Source organism: Archocentrus centrarchus, chromosome 20, assembly GCF_007364275.1.
Source record: "Archocentrus centrarchus isolate MPI-CPG fArcCen1 chromosome 20, fArcCen1, whole genome shotgun sequence".
Lineage (NCBI taxonomy): Eukaryota > Metazoa > Chordata > Actinopteri > Cichliformes > Cichlidae > Archocentrus > Archocentrus centrarchus.
Window position 1 is genome coordinate 9,779,369 of NC_044365.1, and position 21,336 is coordinate 9,800,704.

At 41.3% G+C, this 21,336-nt stretch overlaps 1 protein-coding gene across 1 annotated transcript in view; it reads right to left on the reverse strand.

The window, feature by feature from the left end:
• reck (reversion-inducing-cysteine-rich protein with kazal motifs) overlaps nucleotides 1-21,336 on the reverse strand; it is a 118,613-nt gene that overhangs the window by 43,728 nt on the left and 53,549 nt on the right. The window contains exons 8-11 of the mRNA XM_030756825.1: nucleotides 16,936-17,133; nucleotides 14,115-14,376; nucleotides 13,801-13,974; nucleotides 2,285-2,497 (exon numbers count right to left, since the gene is read on the reverse strand). Coding sequence (XP_030612685.1) covers nucleotides 2,285-2,497; nucleotides 13,801-13,974; nucleotides 14,115-14,376; nucleotides 16,936-17,133 — 847 coding nt within the window. The remainder of the gene's footprint in view (nucleotides 1-2,284; nucleotides 2,498-13,800; nucleotides 13,975-14,114; nucleotides 14,377-16,935; nucleotides 17,134-21,336) is intronic.

A 21,336-nucleotide genomic window follows, 5' to 3' on the forward strand; every position in this document is an offset into this window, starting at 1 on the left:
TATCAAGGGATCACACTCCTCAACTTCCCTGGGAAGGTTCTATGCCAGGGTGCTAGAAAGGAGAGTTCATCTGTTAGTCGAACCTTGGATTCAAGAGGAACAATGTGGTTTTCGTCCTGGTTGTGGAACACGAGACCAGCTCTTTATCCTCTCAAGGATATGCAAGTGTACGTGGGAGTTTGTCTATCCAGTCTACATGTATTTTGGAGACATGTGGCTCTGGAAAGCAACTGACCACGTGCCCGGGGTATCCAGTGGGGTGATGCAGGAGCCCATTGTTACAGACTCTTCAGTGTCTGTACAACTTGCTGGCTCTCAGGCTTATAGTGCCTCAACACTGGATATGACTGATAAAAATAAGAGAACAAAGTTCCTCCTCTATCTTTTGTCCTCACATTTATCTAAGGAAGAGGGAAATGTCTAAATGCTCTAGGTTGATGCTACAATTTTATGCACAGTAAACATAACTAGAACTAAAGGACAGCTATACAAAGCCAGGCAAATCAGTATGAGACTGCAAAGCAAGAAAGCAATTATTCAGTTCAATTCAATTTTATTTAATTGCACCAAATCGCAACAGCAGTCACCTTTAGGTGACTACTACTAACATTGTAAAAACAATGTAAAAACATGTAAAAGACATTGAGGGGGACTGAATGAGTTCTTGGAGGCTGGGGCAGTTGTTCTCTGGATAAATCAGACAGTTCAGGTGGAATGCAGGATTTATCTAGTGAAGGACTGCTTCATTATAAACAGGTTCACCATATAAACTTAAAATCTGTATGTAACAGCTGCCTGTAAGATGAGTAGAAGAACACAGAACATGTGTGAATGCACACATCAGTCATTTTTCTGCACGATGTCGCATATATTTATTAAAATTGAAAAAAAGAATCTGATTGAATCTGACTCATTGACACCTGAACAATATATTTTAATATTCTAACATGTTTCTGAAGTCACATTATTTGTCACTCTATTTACTGAGGACGATGAGATTCTTCAATATGTCCAGCAAAATTATGGAGATTTTCTATCGCTCAGTTGTACTGAGCGCAGTGCACTTTGCTGTGGTCTGTTGGGGGAGCAGGATCAGAGCTGGTGCCACCAAGAGACTGAATAAACTGATTAGGATTTTAAGCTGTGGTGGACATCCATCCTGACCTGAACTGACCACCATCTACACTACTTACTGGAAAGGCAGCAGAGCACCTTCTCTAACAGACTGATTCAGCCCCACTGCCAGGAGAGATATAAGAAATCCTTCATACCTCATGCTATCACGCTCTATAAGAAATCTGTCTGGCAGAGAGGCATCTGCCAGATATTATTTTCTACAGCTGTAGAAAAAGAATTTCCCAAATCTAGAACGTATTCTAGAAGTATTTCACATTCATTTCTCGTTCATTAGTAGCTGTATTCTGAAAGACATTTAAATATGTTATCTAATAGATATGATGCCACAGAGAAGGGAATAAACTTAGTGCATGAAAGAAATCTCGGTGTTTTTTTACTGCTACATTTATACACATAGCAGTACCAGTTTTCACTATGTGTGTCTTTGTCCTCTATGCAGTTTTCATTATGGACAGATCTGTGTGAGAAAATGTTCATGAAAAGCATTTTGATTGTCCTATCGAACCCCAACTTGATGTGGTTAATATGACTTAAAACCCTGAAATATTGCAAACTGCTGTGCTCACTGTAAAAAGCATATTTACTGCCTATAATTTATCCATGCGTCTTATATTAAGCAACTATTTTGCACATCTCCAACACTTCACATTAAGTTCTGCTCTGTTACATTAAAATCCCAGTGTCCAAGGACTCAGTGGGAAGCTACAGGTAAAACTCTGAGCTCTGAGTAATCCATCTACACCAATTGTGTGGATGGATGTTTTGAGTGTGAAAACATCTCTACTTAGCATTCCACAAAGTAATAATCCTAGTGAGAAAAATCATTGCCATCAGGTGCAAAATAAGCCATGCCTTTTCTGGCAATAAATAATGGCATAAAATTTTTTGCTGAAAAATTCCCTGGCACAGACCTTATTAAATCACATGTATGTAAATCACATCAAAAACTCTTATTTTCAGCACATATAAATCTATAATAAGGACAGCTCCAGAAATACCTGTGTCTATGCTTCAGTCACAAAATTGTCAGTATGCTTCTTTAGTAAAGGTTGTTTAATAAATCCTAGTTTTAACACCAAAAGAGGGTTTTGCACAGCTATGGACTGTAAATCACACCCTAAATGTTCAAAGGTGAGAGTAGACCTACTTGCATATGACACTCCCTCTGGACCTGCTGTGGCAGGGTTTAATCTGCAGGGAACAGGCCACAGCCTTCCACATATTGGGCAGGCACTTCCTAATGTCCAGCACAGGGATGTTCATGAATGGCATCTTGATTGTCCCATTAGACCACAGCTTGATGTCATTCATGGCGCCCTGGTCTGACTGAATGTTACAGCTGCGGAAAAGCTCTGTCGGTCTGTGGACAGACAGAAAAATACGCACAGAAATGACATTACAAAAGTTTAAAGTGAAAAAATCTATTTGACCTTAAAACGTTGTATAAAGGAAAAAGAAGTAATATGCATGTTCAAAAGAAACAATCATGCTGGGAGTTTTATGTATGCAGCAGTCTGCTCAGCCAGTCCTACAGAGGGAGCTAAAGTCCCTCTAGTAATGTGAGTTTTTTCCTTCTTGACTATACAAGGAATTGTCTATGATGTCTGATTGGTGGGTTGGTCTCAAGTGAGTCAGCTTTTTGGTGGTTTAAAATAGAGAAGGTTCCACAGGGAAAGTTCTGGGTGTGGTTCCATCATTCCATTTGTGAGTAGTTGCTTTGTCTATTTTAAAGTGAATGAATGTGTGTGTGTTTGTGTGCATGCATGTATAAGAATGGATTCTTTAACTTTAGTCAACTCCAAAGTTGTCAACTTTGATTTTATTTCCAACCAAAACTAAATCTGGTAAGCCACTTATTCTTTCTAAGAGGGGCTTTCCTGTGTTAAGTAGTAGTATCATAATGCTAACTTTTCTAGGTATTTTAGCAACATATACACTGCTCAAAAACATTTAATGAACACTTTTTAATCAGAGTACAGCATAAAGTCAATTAAACTTCTGGGATATTGAGATGGTCAGCTAACTAGCAGAGGGGGTTGTTCATCAGTTTCAGCTGCTTTGGTTTTAATGAAATTAACAACAGGTGCACTAGAAGAGCAACAATGAGACAACCTAAAACTGGAATGGCTTTACAGGTGGAGGCCAATGAATTTTTATCCCTCCTAATCGTTTCTGATGTTTTGCAATTAGCTACAATCAGTAAATTCTAGTAACATCATACCTGGCCCTTATCATGTGCAATCCTTTTTATCTGATTTAGTGCTCAGTTTGGATAAAATAATTAAAGTGGGGGATTTTAACATCCATGCTTAAAATGACAGCCTCAACACTACATTTAAATGAGCCCACCACTTTAATCACATTCTGGATCTTAAACTGAACATTTAAAGGTATTCCCCGAAACCCTTTTTGTTTGATCACTTCTAACTAATATTTAAATTTACAATAAAGGATTACACAGCAGTGGGGAATGAATTTCATTATAGTAGATGTGTTTCTGAAAGTACTGTAACTAAGTTTAAGGACATAATTTTTCCACTGTTATCGTTTTTTTTTTTTTTCTTGTTTTTTTTAAGACTGTCTTGTCTTGCAGGATTTGCAAGCAGAATTATGATGCACTGTTGTGCCTAACATATTTGCATATTTATATGGGGCCAGATGCAGGAGCAGCAGCCCAAGCAGAGAAACCCATACTTCCCTCTCCCCAGCCACCTCTACAAGCTCATCCGTAGGGACCCCAAGGCATTCCTAGGCCAGCCGAGAGATATAATCTCTCCAGCGTGTCCTGGGTCTACCCTGGGGCCTCCTCCCAGTAGGACATGCCCAGAACACCTCACCCAAAATGCATCCTAATCAGATGCCCGAGCCACCTCAACTGGCTCCTCTCGATGTGGAGGAGCAGCGGCTCGACTCTGAGCCCCTCCCGAATGGCCACACTCCTCACCTTATCTCTAAGGGAGAGGCCAGCCACCCTTCATAGGAAGCTCATTTCTGCCACATTCACGATCTTATTCTTTCAGTCACTACCCAAAGCTCGTGACCATAGGTGAGGGTAGGGACGTAGACTGACTGGTAAATCGACAGCTTTGCTGATTCTCATACCAGCTGCTTCACACTAGGCTGCAAACTGTTCTACTGCAATTTGGATGCCACCACCTGATGAAGCCAGCAGGACCACATCATCTGCAAAGAGCAGAAACGAGATTCTGAGGCCATCAAGGCAGAAGCCTTCTGCCACATGGCTACGCCTAGAAATTCATGTGTCCATCCATCCATTCTCTTCCACTTATCCTGTTCAGGGTCGTGGGGGAGCTGGAGCCTATCCCAGCTGACATAGGGCGAGAGGCAGGTCACACCCTGTAGAAGTTGCCAGCCTGTTGCTGGGCAAACACAGAGAGACAGACAACCATTTACACTCACATTCACACCTACGGGCAATTTAGAGTGACCATTAACCGAACCCCAGTAACTACATGTCATTGAACTGTGGGGGGAAACCGAACATCTCACGGAGCACTGTTCAATCCATTATCCAGAAATGGAAAGAGTATGGCACAACTGTAAACCTACCAAAACAAGGCTGTCCACCTAAACTTACAGGCCGAACAAGGAGAGCACTGATCAGAGATGCAGCCAAGAGGCCCATGGTGACTCTGGACGAAATGCAGACATCCACAGCTCAGGTGGGGGAATCTGTCCACAGGACAACTATTAGTACTGCACTGCACAAATGTGGTCTTTATGGAAGAGTGGCAAGAAGAAAGCCATTGTTAAAAGAAAACCATAAAAAGTCCTGTTTGCTGTTTGACAGAAGACATGTTGGGGACACAGCAAACATGTGGAACAAGGTGCTTTGGTAAGATGAGAGCAAAATTGAACTTTTTGGCCATTAACACTGGACATCGCTCTGAACACACCATCCCCACTGTCAAATATGGTGGTGGCAGCATCATGGTCTGGGGCTGCTTCTCTTCAGCAGGGACAGGGAAGTTGGTCAGAGTTGATGGGAAGATGGATGGAGCCAAATACAGGGCAATCTTGGAAGAAACCTGTTGGAGTCTGCCAAAGACTTGAGACTGGGGCGGAGGTTCACCTTCCAGCAGGACAACGACCTTAAACATAAAGCCAGGGCTACAATGGAATGGTTTAAAACAAAACATATTCATGTGTTAGAATGGCCCAGTCCAAGTCCAGACCTAAACCCAATCAAGAATTTGTGGCAAGATCTGAAAACTGCTGTTCACAAACACTCTCCATTTAATCTGACTGAGCTTGAGCTGTTTTGCAAAGAAGAATGGGCAAAAATTTCAGTCACTAGATGTACAAAGCTGGTGGAGACATACCCTAAAAAGACTTGCAGCTGTAATTGCAACAAAAGGTGGTTCCACAAAATATTGACTCAGGGGGTGTGGTGTATTTTTATCACTTAGACATCAGTATTTACTATTAATATTTTACATCATGTATTGTTACTTATATTAATCACACACACTGGATTAATGGTCACATTATATATTATTTGTTACCTATATTGACACACACACTGGAACACTGCATGCTTTAGGTGAGTGGAAAGGACTGAGGCCTGCTCTGCCCAGGGCCTTGGGTTTTTTCCACTAGTAGAACTGCACTCATTCATATTTAGAGGCTCACCTTTGTACACAGTACACTTTTGACACAGTATTGCCAGTGTGAAGGTCAAGTAGCGGGGAGTGTGTGTCCCAAGGGGTGGGGGGGTGGGGTGGGGTGGGGGGGGGGTTGAAGTCCCACCTGAGCTCCTGTAATAATGTAAGGGAGTAAATTTGTGTGTTGAGATAAGACTGCCCTAAAAGTGTTTCTAGTAATGTGAAAATATGGATAGAAGGGCGGGGTAGTGCTTCAGTGGGTGGTATTTTCACGTGGAAAAGTTGGTTGTTTTGGTAGCCCCCAGAGAACAGTTGAGAGGCTGGTTCTCCAGCACATCAAAGACCATCTGCCCCCCACTTTCGACACCCATCAGTTTGCATATTGTGCAAACAGATCCACAGAGGACGCCATCGCTGTAGCTCTCCACTCTGTGTTGAGCCACTTGGAGCAGCAGCAGAGCTATGCTCGCATGCTCTTTGTGGATTACAGCTCAGCGTTCAACACAATCATCCCGGACATTCTCACCACCAAACTGCACACCCTGGGCCTCCCCCCTCTCACATGTTCCTGGATCAAGGACTTCTTAACCAACCGGCCCCAGACTGTGAGACTTGGCCCCCATCTCTCCTCCACCCGCACACTGAGCACTGGCTCCCCACAGGGCTGTGTGCTGAGCCCCCTCCTGTACTGCCTCTACACCCATGACTGCAGTCCGGCCCACAATAACAACCTCATCGTCAAATTTGCTGACGACACCACAGTGGTCGGACTCATCTCAAAGGGAGATGAGGCAGCTTACAGAGAGGAGGTCCTGAAGTTGACAGCCTGGTGTTCAGAGAACAACCTGGTACTGAACACCATGAAAACCAAAGAGATCATCATCGACTTCAGGAAGCACAGGACTGACCCAGCTCCCCTCTACATCAACGGCGATCGTGTGGAGAGGGTCCACACCTTCAGGTTTCTCGGTGTCCTCATCTCTGCTGATCTCTCTTGGTCAGATAACATCACAGCTGTTATCAAGAAGGCTCAGCAGCGACTTCACTTCCTGAGGGTCCTCAGGAAGAACAACTTGGACTCAAACCTGCTGCTGACCTTCTACCGCTCATCCATTGAGAGCCTGCTGACGTACTGTATCACAGTATGGTACGGCAGCTGCACTGAGGCAGACAGGGTCAGGCTTCAGAGGGTAGTCAAGACAGCACAAAGAATCGTTGGCTGCCCTCTCCCCTCCCTGATGGACATCTACACCTCCCGCTGCATCAGCAGAGCCAGGAACATCATCAAGGACAGCTCACACCCTGGCTTTGACCTGTTTGACCTGCTGCCCTCTGGCAGGCGCTACAGGTGCATCAAAGCCAGAACAAACAGACTCAGGAACAGTTTCTTCGCCAGAGCAATCACCACCCTGAACTCTCACACTCACCCACTGTAACTGTGCAACACCCACATCTCTGTGCAATATTATATTATTCATACTGAACAATATCTATCACTCCTATATTGTGTAATATCCAGTATTCATTCACTAGTGCAATATTCATTCACCACATGCAATATTCATCATCTTCATTATTATATGTATACACACATTTACTTTCTTAGAATGTACAGATCCACCAATGTAGGTATGTATGTATATATTTTTATACATTCTATTTTTTGTATATTTTACACTTTGTTTATTTTCTGTATATCTCTTGATCATATTGATTATACTAGATTATAATATCTTTATAATATTTTTATTTTCATTTTAGAGAGTTTGATTTTCTGTTACATGGCACTGAACAGGAGTGGCCCTCCAATCTCATTGTACATCCTGTATAATGACAATAAAGGCATTCTATTCTATTCTAACAGTCATGGAGCCATTGCATGAGGATCAAACTAGTATGGTTCATAGTGGATTGGGAGCATCCTTCGATGCCCACTGGTCCTGATAACAGCAGGGGAAGGTGTGAGTTTGGGCAATAAAAGGCGGTGGTAAAGTTGGGAGGGAGCGCTCTTTTTGCTCTTCCTCTATCCCCTTTGCAGCTGCTCCAAGGCACTCACTCCCGGGAGGGCTTTTTGCTTTCTTGTACTTTGTCTAACTTTGTGCTTCAATAAATCCTGGCAACAAAACCTGCTCACCTCCAGTGAGTTTTTGTAAAGTGTGAAGTTACTATCAAGGTGCACTTGTTTCCATTGGTCTCACCTCTGCCTGGTAAGAGGGGCAGCGAGAGAGAGCCGCACCACGACCCAACAGGGAGGCTGAATACTTTTGCACACAGCAGTTTTCAGTTTTTTAATTTTTGTAAAAAATGTTTTGAATCATGTATAGTTTTCTTTCCACTTCACAATTGTATACCACTTTGTGTTGGTCTTTCACATTAAATTCCAGTGAGATATATTTATGTTTGTGGTTGTAATGTGACAAAATATGGAAAAGTTCAAGGGGTATGAATACTTTTGCAAGCCACTAAATGTGTGTATGAGTATGGTCTTCTGTGTGAGACCATTTTGGATTTAATTCAATTCAATTCCATTTTATTTATATAGTGCCAAATCAAGGCACTTTGTCTTGTGGGTAAAGACCCTACAATAATACAGAGAAAACCCACCAGTCAAAATGACCCCCTATGAGCAGCACTTGACGACAGTGGGAAGGAAAAACTCCCTTTTAACAGGAAGAAACCTCCAGCAGAACGAGGCTCACGGAGGGGCAGTCATCTGCAGCGACCAGTTGGGGTGAGGGGAGAGAAAAAAAGACATGCTATGGAAGAGAGCCAGAGATTAATAACATCCATCCATCCATTCACTTCCGCTTTTCCTATTCAGGGTGTAGGGGGGGCTGGAGCCTATCCCAGCTGACATAGGGCGAGAGGCAGGGTACACCTTGTACAGATCGCCAGCCTGTCGCAGGGCCAACACAGAGAGACAGACAACATCCACACTCACATTTATGCTCCCATTCACACCTATGGGCAATTTAGAGTTTCCAATAAACCTAATCCCAGTAAGTGCATGTCTTTGGACTGGTGGAGGAAACCAGAGTACCCGGAGAAAACCCACGCCAACACAGGGAGAACATGTAAACTCCACACAGAGAGAGAGGGAGAGGGAGATTAATAACAATTAATGATTAAATGCAGAGTGGAGTATAAACAAAGTAAATAAATTATGGGAACCCTCCCCCAGTAGCCTAGGCCTATAGCAGCATAACTAAGGGGTGGTTCAGGGGTCACCTGATCCAGCCCTAACTATAAGCTTGATCAAAAAGGAACATTTTAAGCCTAGTCTTAAAAATAGAGAGGGTGTCTGCCTCCCGAATCTAAGCTGGGAGCTGGTTCCACAGAAGAGGGGCCTGAAAGCTGAAGGCTTTGCCTCCCATTCTACTTTTAATTATCCTAGGAACCACGAGTAAGCCAGCAGTCTGAGAGCGAAGTGCTCTACTTGGGTGACATAGGACTATAAGGCCTTTGAGATAGGATGGGGCCTGATTATTCAAGACCTTGTATGTGAGGAGAAGTATTTTAAATTCTATTCTAGATTTAACAGGGAGCCAATGAAGAGAAGCTGAGAAGAAGAAATATGCTCTCTCTTTCTAGTCCCTGTCAGTACTCTAGCTGCACCATTTTGGATCAGCTAAACACTTTTCAGGGAGCTTTTAGGACAGCCTGATAATAATGAATTACAATAGTCCAGCCTAGAAGTAATAAATGCATGAATTAGCTTTTCAGCATCACTCTGAGAAAGGATGTTTCTTATTTTAGAAATATGCAAAAAAGCAGTCCTAGATATTTGTTTAATATGTGCATTGAAGGACATATCCTGGTCAAAAATGACTCCCAAGTTTTCTCACAGTGTAACTGGAGAGCAAAGTAATGCCATCCAGAGTAAGTATCTGGTTTGACACCATGTTTCTAAGATTTGTGGGGCCTAGTACAAGAGTTTTATCTGAATTTAGGAGCAGGAAATTAGAGGTCATCCAGGCCTTAATGTCTTTAAGACATTCCTGCAGTTTAATTAATTGATGTGTGTCATCTGGCTTCATTGATAGGTAAAGCTGAGTATCATCTGCATAACAATGAAAATTGATGCAATGCTTTCTAATAATACTGCCTAAGGGAAGCATGTATAATGTAAATAGAATTGGTCCTAGCACAGAACCCTGTGGAACTCCATAATTAACCTTAGTGTCTGAAGAAGACTCCCCATTTACATGAACAAATTGGAGTCTTAGATAAATATGATTCAAACCACTGCAGTGCAGTCCCTTTAATACTTTAGTGCTACATATGAAAAAACTGGTGGATAAAAACTGCAAGAGATTAATCAGTGTAAGCAATGTGCAACAAGTGTTGCTTATGCTAGCAGCAACACAACCAATATGTTGGCTCACCAACGAAAACATCACCCCAATGTGTCAATTGACACCACAAGGAAAATAGACTCAGGTAGGAAAGAACAACTTCTACTCCCCGCAGCTTTTAAACTGCCTCTTGGTGAAAAGTCAGATGGGGTAAAAGCCACAATGAAAGCACTGGAAATTTTCATAGCTAAAACATATGCAACCTTATGCTGTGAGAGAGGATGCAGGATTTCAGCATGTGTGACCCGATCTGGCAAAATGAGTCACAAGTCGCAGTGGTTAATTAGGCCAATAACATATGAACAAGGGAGAGACCGCTTACATGTTTATTTTAATTCAGTGGAAAATGGAAATAAATCAAGGTAAAATGCTACTATGTGTGTCTGGAATGGACTCTCATCAAGGTGGAAAAAATTAAGAAGGAGGAAGGATACATGAAGATTTTGAAAGAAAACCTCATGTAGTCAGCAGCAAAACTGGGTCCAGCTCATCGCTTTGTCTTCCAATACAACAACCCAAAACATATGTTGCTCTTGGTTGAAGCACTATCTCCAGAAGACCAAAGTGGACATTATTGACTGCCCTGCACAAAGCCCTGGCTTGAATTCCATTGAAAATCTGTGGGGTGAACTAAAATCCTGGGTCCATGCCAGAAGACCATCAAATCTAAAAAAGCTTGACAGACTTGCCCAAGAAGAGTGGGCTGGGATTGCGTACTAGATCTGTGTAAGACTTGTTGAAAACTATAACAAATGACTGCAAGCTGTTACCCAGTGAAAAAGATACACAAGCATTAGGGGGGCTAATCATTTTAACCTTGGTAGTTTTTGTGAAATAAGTTTGGTTCTGTGTGTTTGGTTGCTTTATGCTGAAGTGTTGTACGGGGCAGCATAGAAAGCATTTGAATCAAAAAATTGAATAACTTATTGGACTGAAATTTGTGATTCCAATTAAGCAATAGTGGCAAAGACAGTTGAAATGCTATTTTAAAGAGATGATCTGTTGGCTAGAGGCTAGAGCTGCAACTGGGACTAGAAATCATTCAAGATACAAAGCTATTGACAATGGCATCATAAAACAATACATTGCAAGACTATGATCTACAATACACCAAGAAGAATATACCTCCAAAAAGCAATCATTTCATTTTGGTGCCACTATGTTTGTATTATTTATCCAATGGCTCAACTTTTTTTTCTTTATTTTAAGTTAGCCAACTGCTTTTCATATTGATTAATTTGACAAGTGACTCTGGTTACTCACACTGGCAGGACAATTTGTTTAGAGCACCTACACAGTTAAATAAACACATCTGATATGAGTATATTGATAACCTATTAAAAGAGTCCTATCAATATTCCTGTATAAATATTTTATTCCACTCCTATCTACAAACACACCTTTACATTACAGTGGGTACGGAAAGTATTCAGACCCCTTTAAATTTTCACTCTTTGTTCCATTGCAGCCATTTGCTAAAATCAAAAAAGTTCATTTTATTTCTCATTAATGTATACTCAGCACCCCATCTTGACAGAAAAAAAAGCAGAAATGTAGAAATTTTTTACAAATTTATTAAAAAAGAAAAAGTATTTGCTGTGACACTCATATTTAACTCACATGCTGTCCATTTCTTCTTATCCTCTTTGAGATGGTTTTACTCTTTCATTGGAGTCCAGCTCTGTTTAATTCTACTGATTGGACTTGATTAGGGAAGGCACACACCTGTCTATATAAGACCTCACAGCTCACAACACGTCAGAGCAAATGAGAATCATGAGGTCGAAGTAACTGCCCAAGGAGCCCAGAGACAGAATTGGGGCAAGGCACAGATCTGGCCAAGGTTAAAAAGGAATTTCTGCAGCACTCAAGGTTCCTAAGAGCACAGTGGCCTCCATAATCCTTAAATGGAAGAAGTTTGGGATGACCAGAACTCTTCCTAGACCTGGCTGTCCAGCCAAACTGAGCAACCATGGGAGAAGAGCCTTGGTGAGAGAGGTAAAGAAGAACCCAAAGATCACTGTGGCTGAGCTCCAGAAATGCAGTAGGGAGATAGGAGAAAGTTCCACAAAGTCAACTATGTCTGCAACCCTCCACCAGTCGGGGCTCTATGGCTTTAGAGACCCGACGGAAGCCTCTCCTCAGTGCAAGACATATGAAAGCCTGCATAGAATTTGCCAAAAACACATGAAAGACTCCCAGACTATGAGAAATAAGATTCTCTGGTCTGACGAGACAAAGACTGAACTTTTTGGCTTTAATTCTAAGCGGTATGTGTGGAGAAAACCAGGCACTGCTCATCACCTGCCCAATACAATCCCAACAGTGAAACATGGTGGTGGTGGCGTCATGCTATGGGGGTGTTTTTCAGCTGCAGGGTCAGGACGACTGGTTGCAATTGAAGGAAAGATGAATGCGGCCAAGTACAGAGATATCCTGGAAGAAAACCTCTTCCAGAGTGCTCAGGACCTCAGACTGGGCCGAAGGTTCACCTTCCAACAAGACAATGACCCCAAGCACACAGCTAAAACAACAAAGGAGTGGCTTCGGAACAACTCTGAACAACCATTCTTGACTGGCCCAGCCAGAGCCCTGACCTAAACCCAATTGAGCATCTCTGGAGAGACCTGAAAATGGCTGTACACCAACGTTCACCATCCAACCTGACGGAACTGGAGAGGATCTGCAAGGAAAAATGGCAGAGGATCCCCAAATCCAGGTATGAAAAACTTGTTGCATCATTCCCAAGAAGACTCATGGCTGTACTAGCTCAAAAGGGTGTTTCTACTCAATACTGAGCAAAGGGTTTGAATACTTATGACCATGTGATATTTCAGTTTTTCTTTTTTAATAAATTTGCAAAAATTTCTACATTTCTGTTTTTTCTGTCAAGATGGGGTGCTGAGTGTATATTAATGAGAAATAAAATGAACTTTTTTGATTTTAGCAAATGGCTGCAATGAAACAAAGAATGAAAAATTTAAAGGGGTCTGAATACTTTCCGTACCCACTGTACACTCTACCATATGAGGCGATATGGTAGAATGTACATGTATTCATATGCACTCTCTACTCAAATATGAAATTCTGTTATTTTACGTGAAGGTACAGAACTTTTTGACTTACTTGTTAATGACATTTGAAAACACAGTGACTAGAAAAGGGAGATCTCCTTTGTATTTAGAGGAACAACATATCAAAGTCAGAAATGGGCAATACAACATGAAACAAGTTTCCAGTTTATAGTGATGGTGTGCAAAGTTCCAGATTCTGGGATCCACACATTGGTCTACAATGGGATTCAAAATTTCACATAAATAAGACATGATGAATTGTGGAATCTGGGAGCAGTACAAAATAAGTTGCAATGGATACACTAAAAAGTTCATCATGATACTAATGCAAATAGTATGATGAATTAATCACCTACTTTTAAAAATATGTGGCCGAAAACAATGAAAAATAAGTTGTCTTTTTTTCGCAGGACCCACTTTGCTTTTGTTGATCCCTGTCAGACAAAGGCACAGTGCAAATTCTGGAATCATAGCAGACCTGTTTATAAAGATCTCTCTATCTCTTTCCACTGATATGCAGATGATGTAAAATTATCAGTGATAGGCAGACAAAAATGGACACCAGGCCATTAAGACAAATTAAAACTTGGTGAGTAGCAGGAGTCTGACCTGTTATTGAAGTTGGTGCAGTAAGTGAGATCCTTGCAGCCAAGCTGGCAGGGCTCTCTGACGTCAGCCAGGCAGTTGATGAGCTCTGTCTCCACAGGATTGTACTCACAGAGCTGGTCAAAGTCTTGCCATGTCTGGCTGCCCCAGTTAGTGCTGATCTCCTGACACATGTCCCTGTGACAGCAGAGTACAGTGTGTGTTAAAAAGCAACACTGAACATGTACTGCACCACAGCATGCTGTAAATGATGTTGAAGTGATGCCGTTCCACTGTAAGATGCCTTACATAATAAGATGTCAAGAGCTTTGGAATACCTGCAGACTGAGGTGTTTGCTTTGGAGCAGCAGTGCAGTTTGGCACAGTCCATCTTGGCAGGATGTGAGGTATCCACTTCAGGTATGGAAGGAGGGTGGGCACTGCCCAGGAAGCATTGCCACATAGGCTCCTGTGGGAGGGGCTGGGAGCCACATTCTTTGATCAGACCCTCCATAATCTCATGCTCTGTGCTCATAGTGCGAAGGATTCGCCGGCAAGCCATCTGGCAGTGGGTAGCTGCCCGGTCACAGCAGTACAGGCCTGGATGCACCATAACAGTAGAGAGTAAGTCATTATACGTCATCCACTTAATTTCCACACTCACAATAACAGTCAAAGAATGACCAAAGTGGCCAAAGTAATAGAAGATATTTGTATCTCTTTTTAATTAAGTTTAAGTGGCCCTACTACATTGGACAACTTGCTATTGATGTTCAGGGTGGTGCCATGTTGCAACATAATGGTAGATCAAAAAGCTATCATCTACCATCTTTTTAAGCAGTGGAAGAATATAATTTTTGCCAAATTAGTGACTTTGTGGTCATCACGGTGGCACGGTGGTTAGCACTGCTGCCTCACAGTTAGAATACCATCTGGAAGGCCTGGGTTCGATTCCGCCTTGGCCTGGGCCTCTCTCTCTCTCTCTCTCTCTCTCTCTCTCTCTCTCTCTGTGTGGCGTTTGTATGTTCTCCCTGTGTCTCCGTGGGTTTTCCCCAGGTACTCCGGTTTCCTCCCACAGTCCAAAGACATGCATTTACTGGGGTTAGGTTAGTTGGCCACTTTAAATTGCCCATAGGTGTGAATGAGAGCATGAGTGTGGATGGTTGTCTGTCTGTCTTTGTTGGCCCTGCGACAGGCTGGTGACGTGTACAGGGTGTACCCTGCCTCTTGCCCTATGTCAGCTGGGATAGGCTCCAGCCGCTCCATGACCCTGAACAGGATAAGCGGAAGTGAATGGATGGATAGTGACTTTGAATTAGCAACTTTTTGGTTGCATTTGGAGATCATTAAAAAAAAAAAGTGACACACCTTTCTCTATTCAGTTTGCTGCATTTAACTTCTCTTAGTTACCATTTTACATATAAATATAGAAGAAAACATCAAACTTGTCATTTTAAACTTGTGTGTACTGATTTTGTCAAAAGTGTTAAAAAAATAATTTTGCAGCAACTTAGAAATAATTTGTAACTGACAGGTGATTACCACTGGTCTTAACTAGGAATGTTTCAGATACATTCATAGTTGTTCTGGTGTCTGATAAAAAAGCCATAAAAATATACAAATAAGAACAGATTTTGGGGAAAATATTGTGCATTAATACAGTGGCTTGCAAAAGTATTCATACCCCTTGAACTTTTCTTGAACTTGTCACATTACAACCACAAACATAAATATATTTCACTGGAATTTAATGTGAAAGACCAACACAAAGTGGTATACAATTGTGAAGTGGAACGAAAATTATACACGATTCAAAACATTTTTTACAAATAAAAAACTGAAAAGTGCGGTGTGCAAAAGTATTCAGCCCCCTTTACTCTGAGTGCAACCAATTGCATTCAGAAGTTGCCTGATGACTGCTAATGACTAAAAAGAGTCCACCTGTGTGTAATCTAATCTCAGTACAAATACAGCTGCTCTGTGTGTCTCAGAGGTTGATTAAGAGAATATTGGGGAATAAACAGCATCATGAAGTCCAAAGAACACACCGGACCGGTCAGGAATAAGGTTGTGGAGAAGTTTGAAGCAGGCCTAGGCTATAAAAAGATTTCCCAAGTTTTGAACATCTCACGGAGCACTGTTCAATCCATTATCCAGAAATGGAAAGAGTATGGCACAACTGTAAACCTACCAAGACAAGGCTGTCCACCTAAACTTACAGGCCAAACAAGGAGAGCACTGATCAGAGATGCAGCCAAGAGGCCCACGGTGACTCTGGACGAAATGCAGACATCCACAGCTCAGGTAGGGGAATCTGTCCACAGGATAACTATTGGTCGTGCACTGCACAAATGTGGCCTTTATGGAAGAGTGGCAAGAAGAAAGCCATTGTTAAAAGAAAACCATAAAAAGTCCTGTTTGCAGTTTGCCAGAAGCCATGTTGGGGACACAGCAAACATGTGGAACAAGGTGCTTTGGTCAGATGAGACCAAAATTGAACTTTTTGGCCAAAATGCAAAGCGCTATATGTGGCAGAGAATTAACACTGCACATCACTCTGAACACACCATCCCCACTGTCAAATATGGTGGTGGCAGCATCATGCTCTGGGGCTGCTTCTCTTCAGCAGGGACAGGGAAGTTGGTCAGAGTTGATGGGAAGATGGATGGAGCCAAATACAGGGCAATCTTGGAAGAAAACCTGTTGGAGTCAAAGTATTGACTCAGGGGGGCTGAATACTTTTGCACACCGCACTTTTCAGTTTTTTATTTGTAAAAAGTGTTTTGAATCATGTATAATTTTCTTTCCACTTCACAATGGTATACCACTTTGTGTTGGTCTTTCACATTAAACTCCAGTGAAATATATTTGTTTGTGCTTGTAATGTGACAAAATATGGAAAAGTTCAAGGGGTATGAATACTTTTGCAAGCCACTGTTTATATGAATATAGACAACAGGAGAAAAAAGAAAGCAGGTGTTGCGGGTTGACACCGGGAATTGTTTGTTACTTTATATATGTGTTAGTAACATCTCAGATGTGGCTTTTACTTTTTATTTGAATGCTTAACTCTCCTCATAGAAAACACTGAGATGTATGTCAAAAATACCACAGTATGACTATTTTGGTTCCATCAGTGTCTGAAACAGACAGACTTACTGTCAACAGGGCTGTGTATGGGGTAGGACTTTGTGAAGTTGTTGACACAGCTGATTAGCTGAGCGCTGTGACTCTGACAGTAATCTTTGACAGCGCTAATCTGGGACATGGTGGGCGTTGAGTCAGTTCTGAAGATGGCCTGGCAGTACTCTCTGCAGGTGGTGTGACGCCCTGCATAGCTGCAGCATGTAGAGCCCACTGCAGGAGCACACACAAACACACATGGGTTAAACACACCACAGTCATTTTACAAACAATCAGCTAAGGTTAGAAACAAACTATAAAATGGCTGTGCCAAGTGGGCTTGTGGTTTTCAAATTCAACCAAAATGCCAGTCCAATTGTCTAGGGTATTTGCAGTGCCGTGAAAAAATATTTCAGATTCACTTTGTCATTCAGACACCACATCAAAGATGCAGTGCAGAACAAAATTATGCTTCATCAGGTCACAATGAAAACAAATAAAAACACCAAATTTAAAAATATATGTATTAAAACACCAAATAAATAGAAACACCATGATCTATGGAATCACATTGAACTGTAGATTGCACTGTATTTATATTGTACTGTAAGTATTTGCCCACTTCCTGAATTCTTAGGTTTCTTTTTTTTTTTTTTTTTTAACATATGCCACACTTAAATGTGTCAGATCATCAAATAAATTTTAGTATTAAAAAAAGACACCCCAAGTAAATATGAAATGCAGTTGTTACCCTGCTGCCAGAGGGAGGAACAGGGTATTGTGTTTGGTATGTTTGTCTGTCTGTTGTCCGATTCATACCAAACTTGCATGAAAGATGGTCAGAGAGTTTTTCTGAAAATCTTGTAAGTGATATCTTCAAAAAGATATGAGGTAGGATGTTCAAATTCACCCCATAGATACATCTACTAAAAATCTTAGATGAGTGTGAAGGTCAAAGGTTTTATTGCCACAGCAACAAAACAGTTTTTGAGCCTGTTAGTCCAGGACTGTGGCACCACATATCTGTGGTCTCATGGGAGCAACCTGAAGAGGCCATGAAGGGATTGGCTTGAGTCAGCCAGGACAGAGTGGGCTTTTTTTTTTTTTTTTAGGGTCCTGACCTTGCACACATCCAGTTTGTTCAGGGAAAACCATGCAATTACTTAATAACTCCCTGGAGGTGATTTTTGTTACTCAGGTGTAAAAGCCCATATAAACAACTATAAAACATTTTAATCGAAGTATGGTCAACATTAAAATTGAAGAGCTTAGAACTTTCTCTTATGGCGGCCATGTGAAAGGACATTTACCTTGCGGCTCCGCTGTTCACACTCTATTTCTTTTAAACATATTTTCCTCTCTTAGAAATTATAGTGTAAATGTGTGCATGTCAACAGGATAATGCCTAAAGCAACAACAACTAGTCAAGAAGGGAGTGAAAAGTCAAAACAACCCAAGTTAACTGACTACTGTCTTCATGGTGAGGTACAGAGAGCTAACGCTAGCACATTTCACATGGTGATACAGGGTGGAGAGGAGAAAGCTGAGGCGAGGAAGGTGGCCAAAATATTGTGTGTTGCAACATCCATAAACATCTTGAGTTCTCCTCAAGATTTGACAGAGTCATGGGAGCAACTGAGAGCACGAGGAAAGAGATAAATGACTGCACTGAGCAAGTAGCACAAACAGAGATACGCACATCTACTGTAGCACTGAGAACAACACTGAAACTACAAGCTGAAATGAACACACCAGAGTCCGAGAAAAAAGCCCTGGAGCACAAAAACATGAAATGGAGGTCCAGGCAAAATAATTTGAGGCTAATAAACCTGCCAGAGGGAGCTGAAGGATGAGACCCATGCACATTTTTGGAATCATGTTTACTAGAAGTACTTGGCACCGAAACACTACAAACACAAGTGGTTATAGAGAGAGTGCACCAAATTGGACCACAGAGAGACAGCAGTGTGCTACTCTGACCTCTGATAATGACGGTAAGGCTCCAGGTGCTCAAAGAGACTGCACAAAAAGCAGAATAAACAACCATAAGGAGTAAAAGCCAACTCAAACTCATTGTTGCTTCCCTGACCATTTGGTGACTAAAACCAAGTTGATTAAAACAATGTGAAGGCAACAAGACAGTCCCACTGACATTACACTGCTTCTGTGTGTTTCCATTTCCAGTGCCACTCATGGTTATCTCAGCAACCTTGACTTCAAGCTAAAGGTCAAAGGTCAAGTTTTCTGAAAATCTTGTGAGCACAATAACTCAAGAAGATTGTCACCTAGGATGTTCAAATTCACACTATAGATACATCTAATAAAAATCTTGGTAGAAAAGTAAAGGTCAAAGGAAAATTATGGACACGGGCAATAGGACCTAGGACCTATGATTAAATTTTTTGGAGAGGCACATTTGTGAGATAAACAAATCAGCTAAAACATCTGCTGGGAGCAGGGTCAACCTCACTTTATTAATTTTTTAAATTGAGAATTTCATCATTTCTGCCATTACTAGATAAAAATGAGTAATGAGATTTACAGAAAAACTACTTTAATGTCTCCAGTTTAAGCATTTCTAATCTGATCTAAGATCAGCTTCACTGATCAATGATGGCTTTCTGACAGCCACAGCAGAGATGCTACACTGAGTTACTGTTAAAGGTCAGATGTCAGTCATATTTAGCTGAAATCATGCAGAGCAGCTTTGTAATGAATGTAATGAAAGTCTGTAATGAATGTAATGTTTCACCAATAAAGGGAAACATGTTATAATGAATGTCTCAGCTTTAAAGATCTTAAATATTTCAGTACAGTTTTGGGAGGATGAGACATTTTAATTAGAATGCAGATCATGCTGGGAAAATTAATCCATTATTAACAGATCTGGACTGGATGAGATGGGAAATGACTGGAGCCTGAACTGGATCTAGACCTTATCTGAAACTGTGATCCTGATCTGTTTGGATCCTCCTGCAGTGCAGGTGGACTCTGACATGGTTTGCTGATCCGTTATGGAGCCTATGATGACCAATTTAGGTGATTTTCAGTGGAAAATATGCCGAGATTTATACTCTGAATTTGAGACACCATAACTTTGGTGTTGACACCATTTAAGTCACTTTAAATACATATAAGTTCAGTTTTCAAGTCTTAAAATCATTTCAGCCTAAATTCACTCAAAAATTCACATCATCTCCAGGATCCAGACATTTTTTCATCAGTGACCTTTTACAACACGACCAATGATCGATCATTGATCAGTGTATTCTGTGTCTAAAGCTTCATACAAATCAGTGTGATGTAAAAAGTGATGCTACAGTAACTACAGTAAATGTTTCAGAAAAACTGACTGACAGTCTGACAGCTGCAGCTGCGCTCATTATAAATCCATGACATCATCGCTGTCTCCATCATTACAGCCTGTTGATGAATGAACGACTGTAAAACTTCATGTTACGTACAAAAATAATGAACTAACATCTAACTGGGATTTCAGTGCTTTTGAAAACATGAACATCTGCAGATGAATTCACTCCTCTGACCGCTTTGCAGTGACTTTATGAATGTGGAAATGAATCAAAGTGCCAGAATTGGGTCAGGTGCAGCAGGAGGGGAGGAGTCAAAGAGACGCTCAGAGTTTGTTGGATAAAACCTGCCAGCGAGCGAGCATGTTAGGTTAGGTTCACAGAGTCTGTTGCCCTGGTAACTGACTCAGAATTGAAGTTTTTAGCTAAACCTGCTTTCTGGAATAGGCCCCAGCTCTCAAAAGCTCAAAAAACAAACAAAACAAAATATAATACAGATTTTGGAGTGGGCTAGTCAAAATCCAGACTTAAATCCTATTGACATGCTTTGGCATGGGCTTAAAACAGGCTGTTCTGCAAAGAAGAGTAAGCCAAAATTCTTCCACAGCGATGTAAAAGACCTATTGCCAGTTATCACGAATGCTTAATTACAATTCTTGCTGCCCAGGGTGGCACATCCAGTTATTAATAGTTTAGGGAGCAATGACTTTTTCCACATCAGACCAGATAGGTTTGGATAGCTTTTTTCCATTAATAAATAAAATCATAATTTAACAAGAGACCTGATGGCCTAGAGACCTCCACTGTCAAATGTTTCATCTGTACAATATGCGATATATTGGAAAGGAAACTAATTTGGCTGTAGATCAACCATCATTGAGCTGATCAAACAAGAGGAATAGCAGACGGCACAACTTTCCTAGCCAAGCATTATTCATGTGTAGTTCTTTTTTCCATTCATTATGTGCTTCAGAAATGGAGTACCTGTGTGCAAGTGGAAGTTTGTAAGCTTGGGGGCTATGCCATCTTTGAAGATTTGTTACAAGGATCTTCATTAAACTGTAACACACTGAAATTTATGAACCATTCAACCAAGATGGAAAGATTGGCTGATAAACATGGGAAGAGA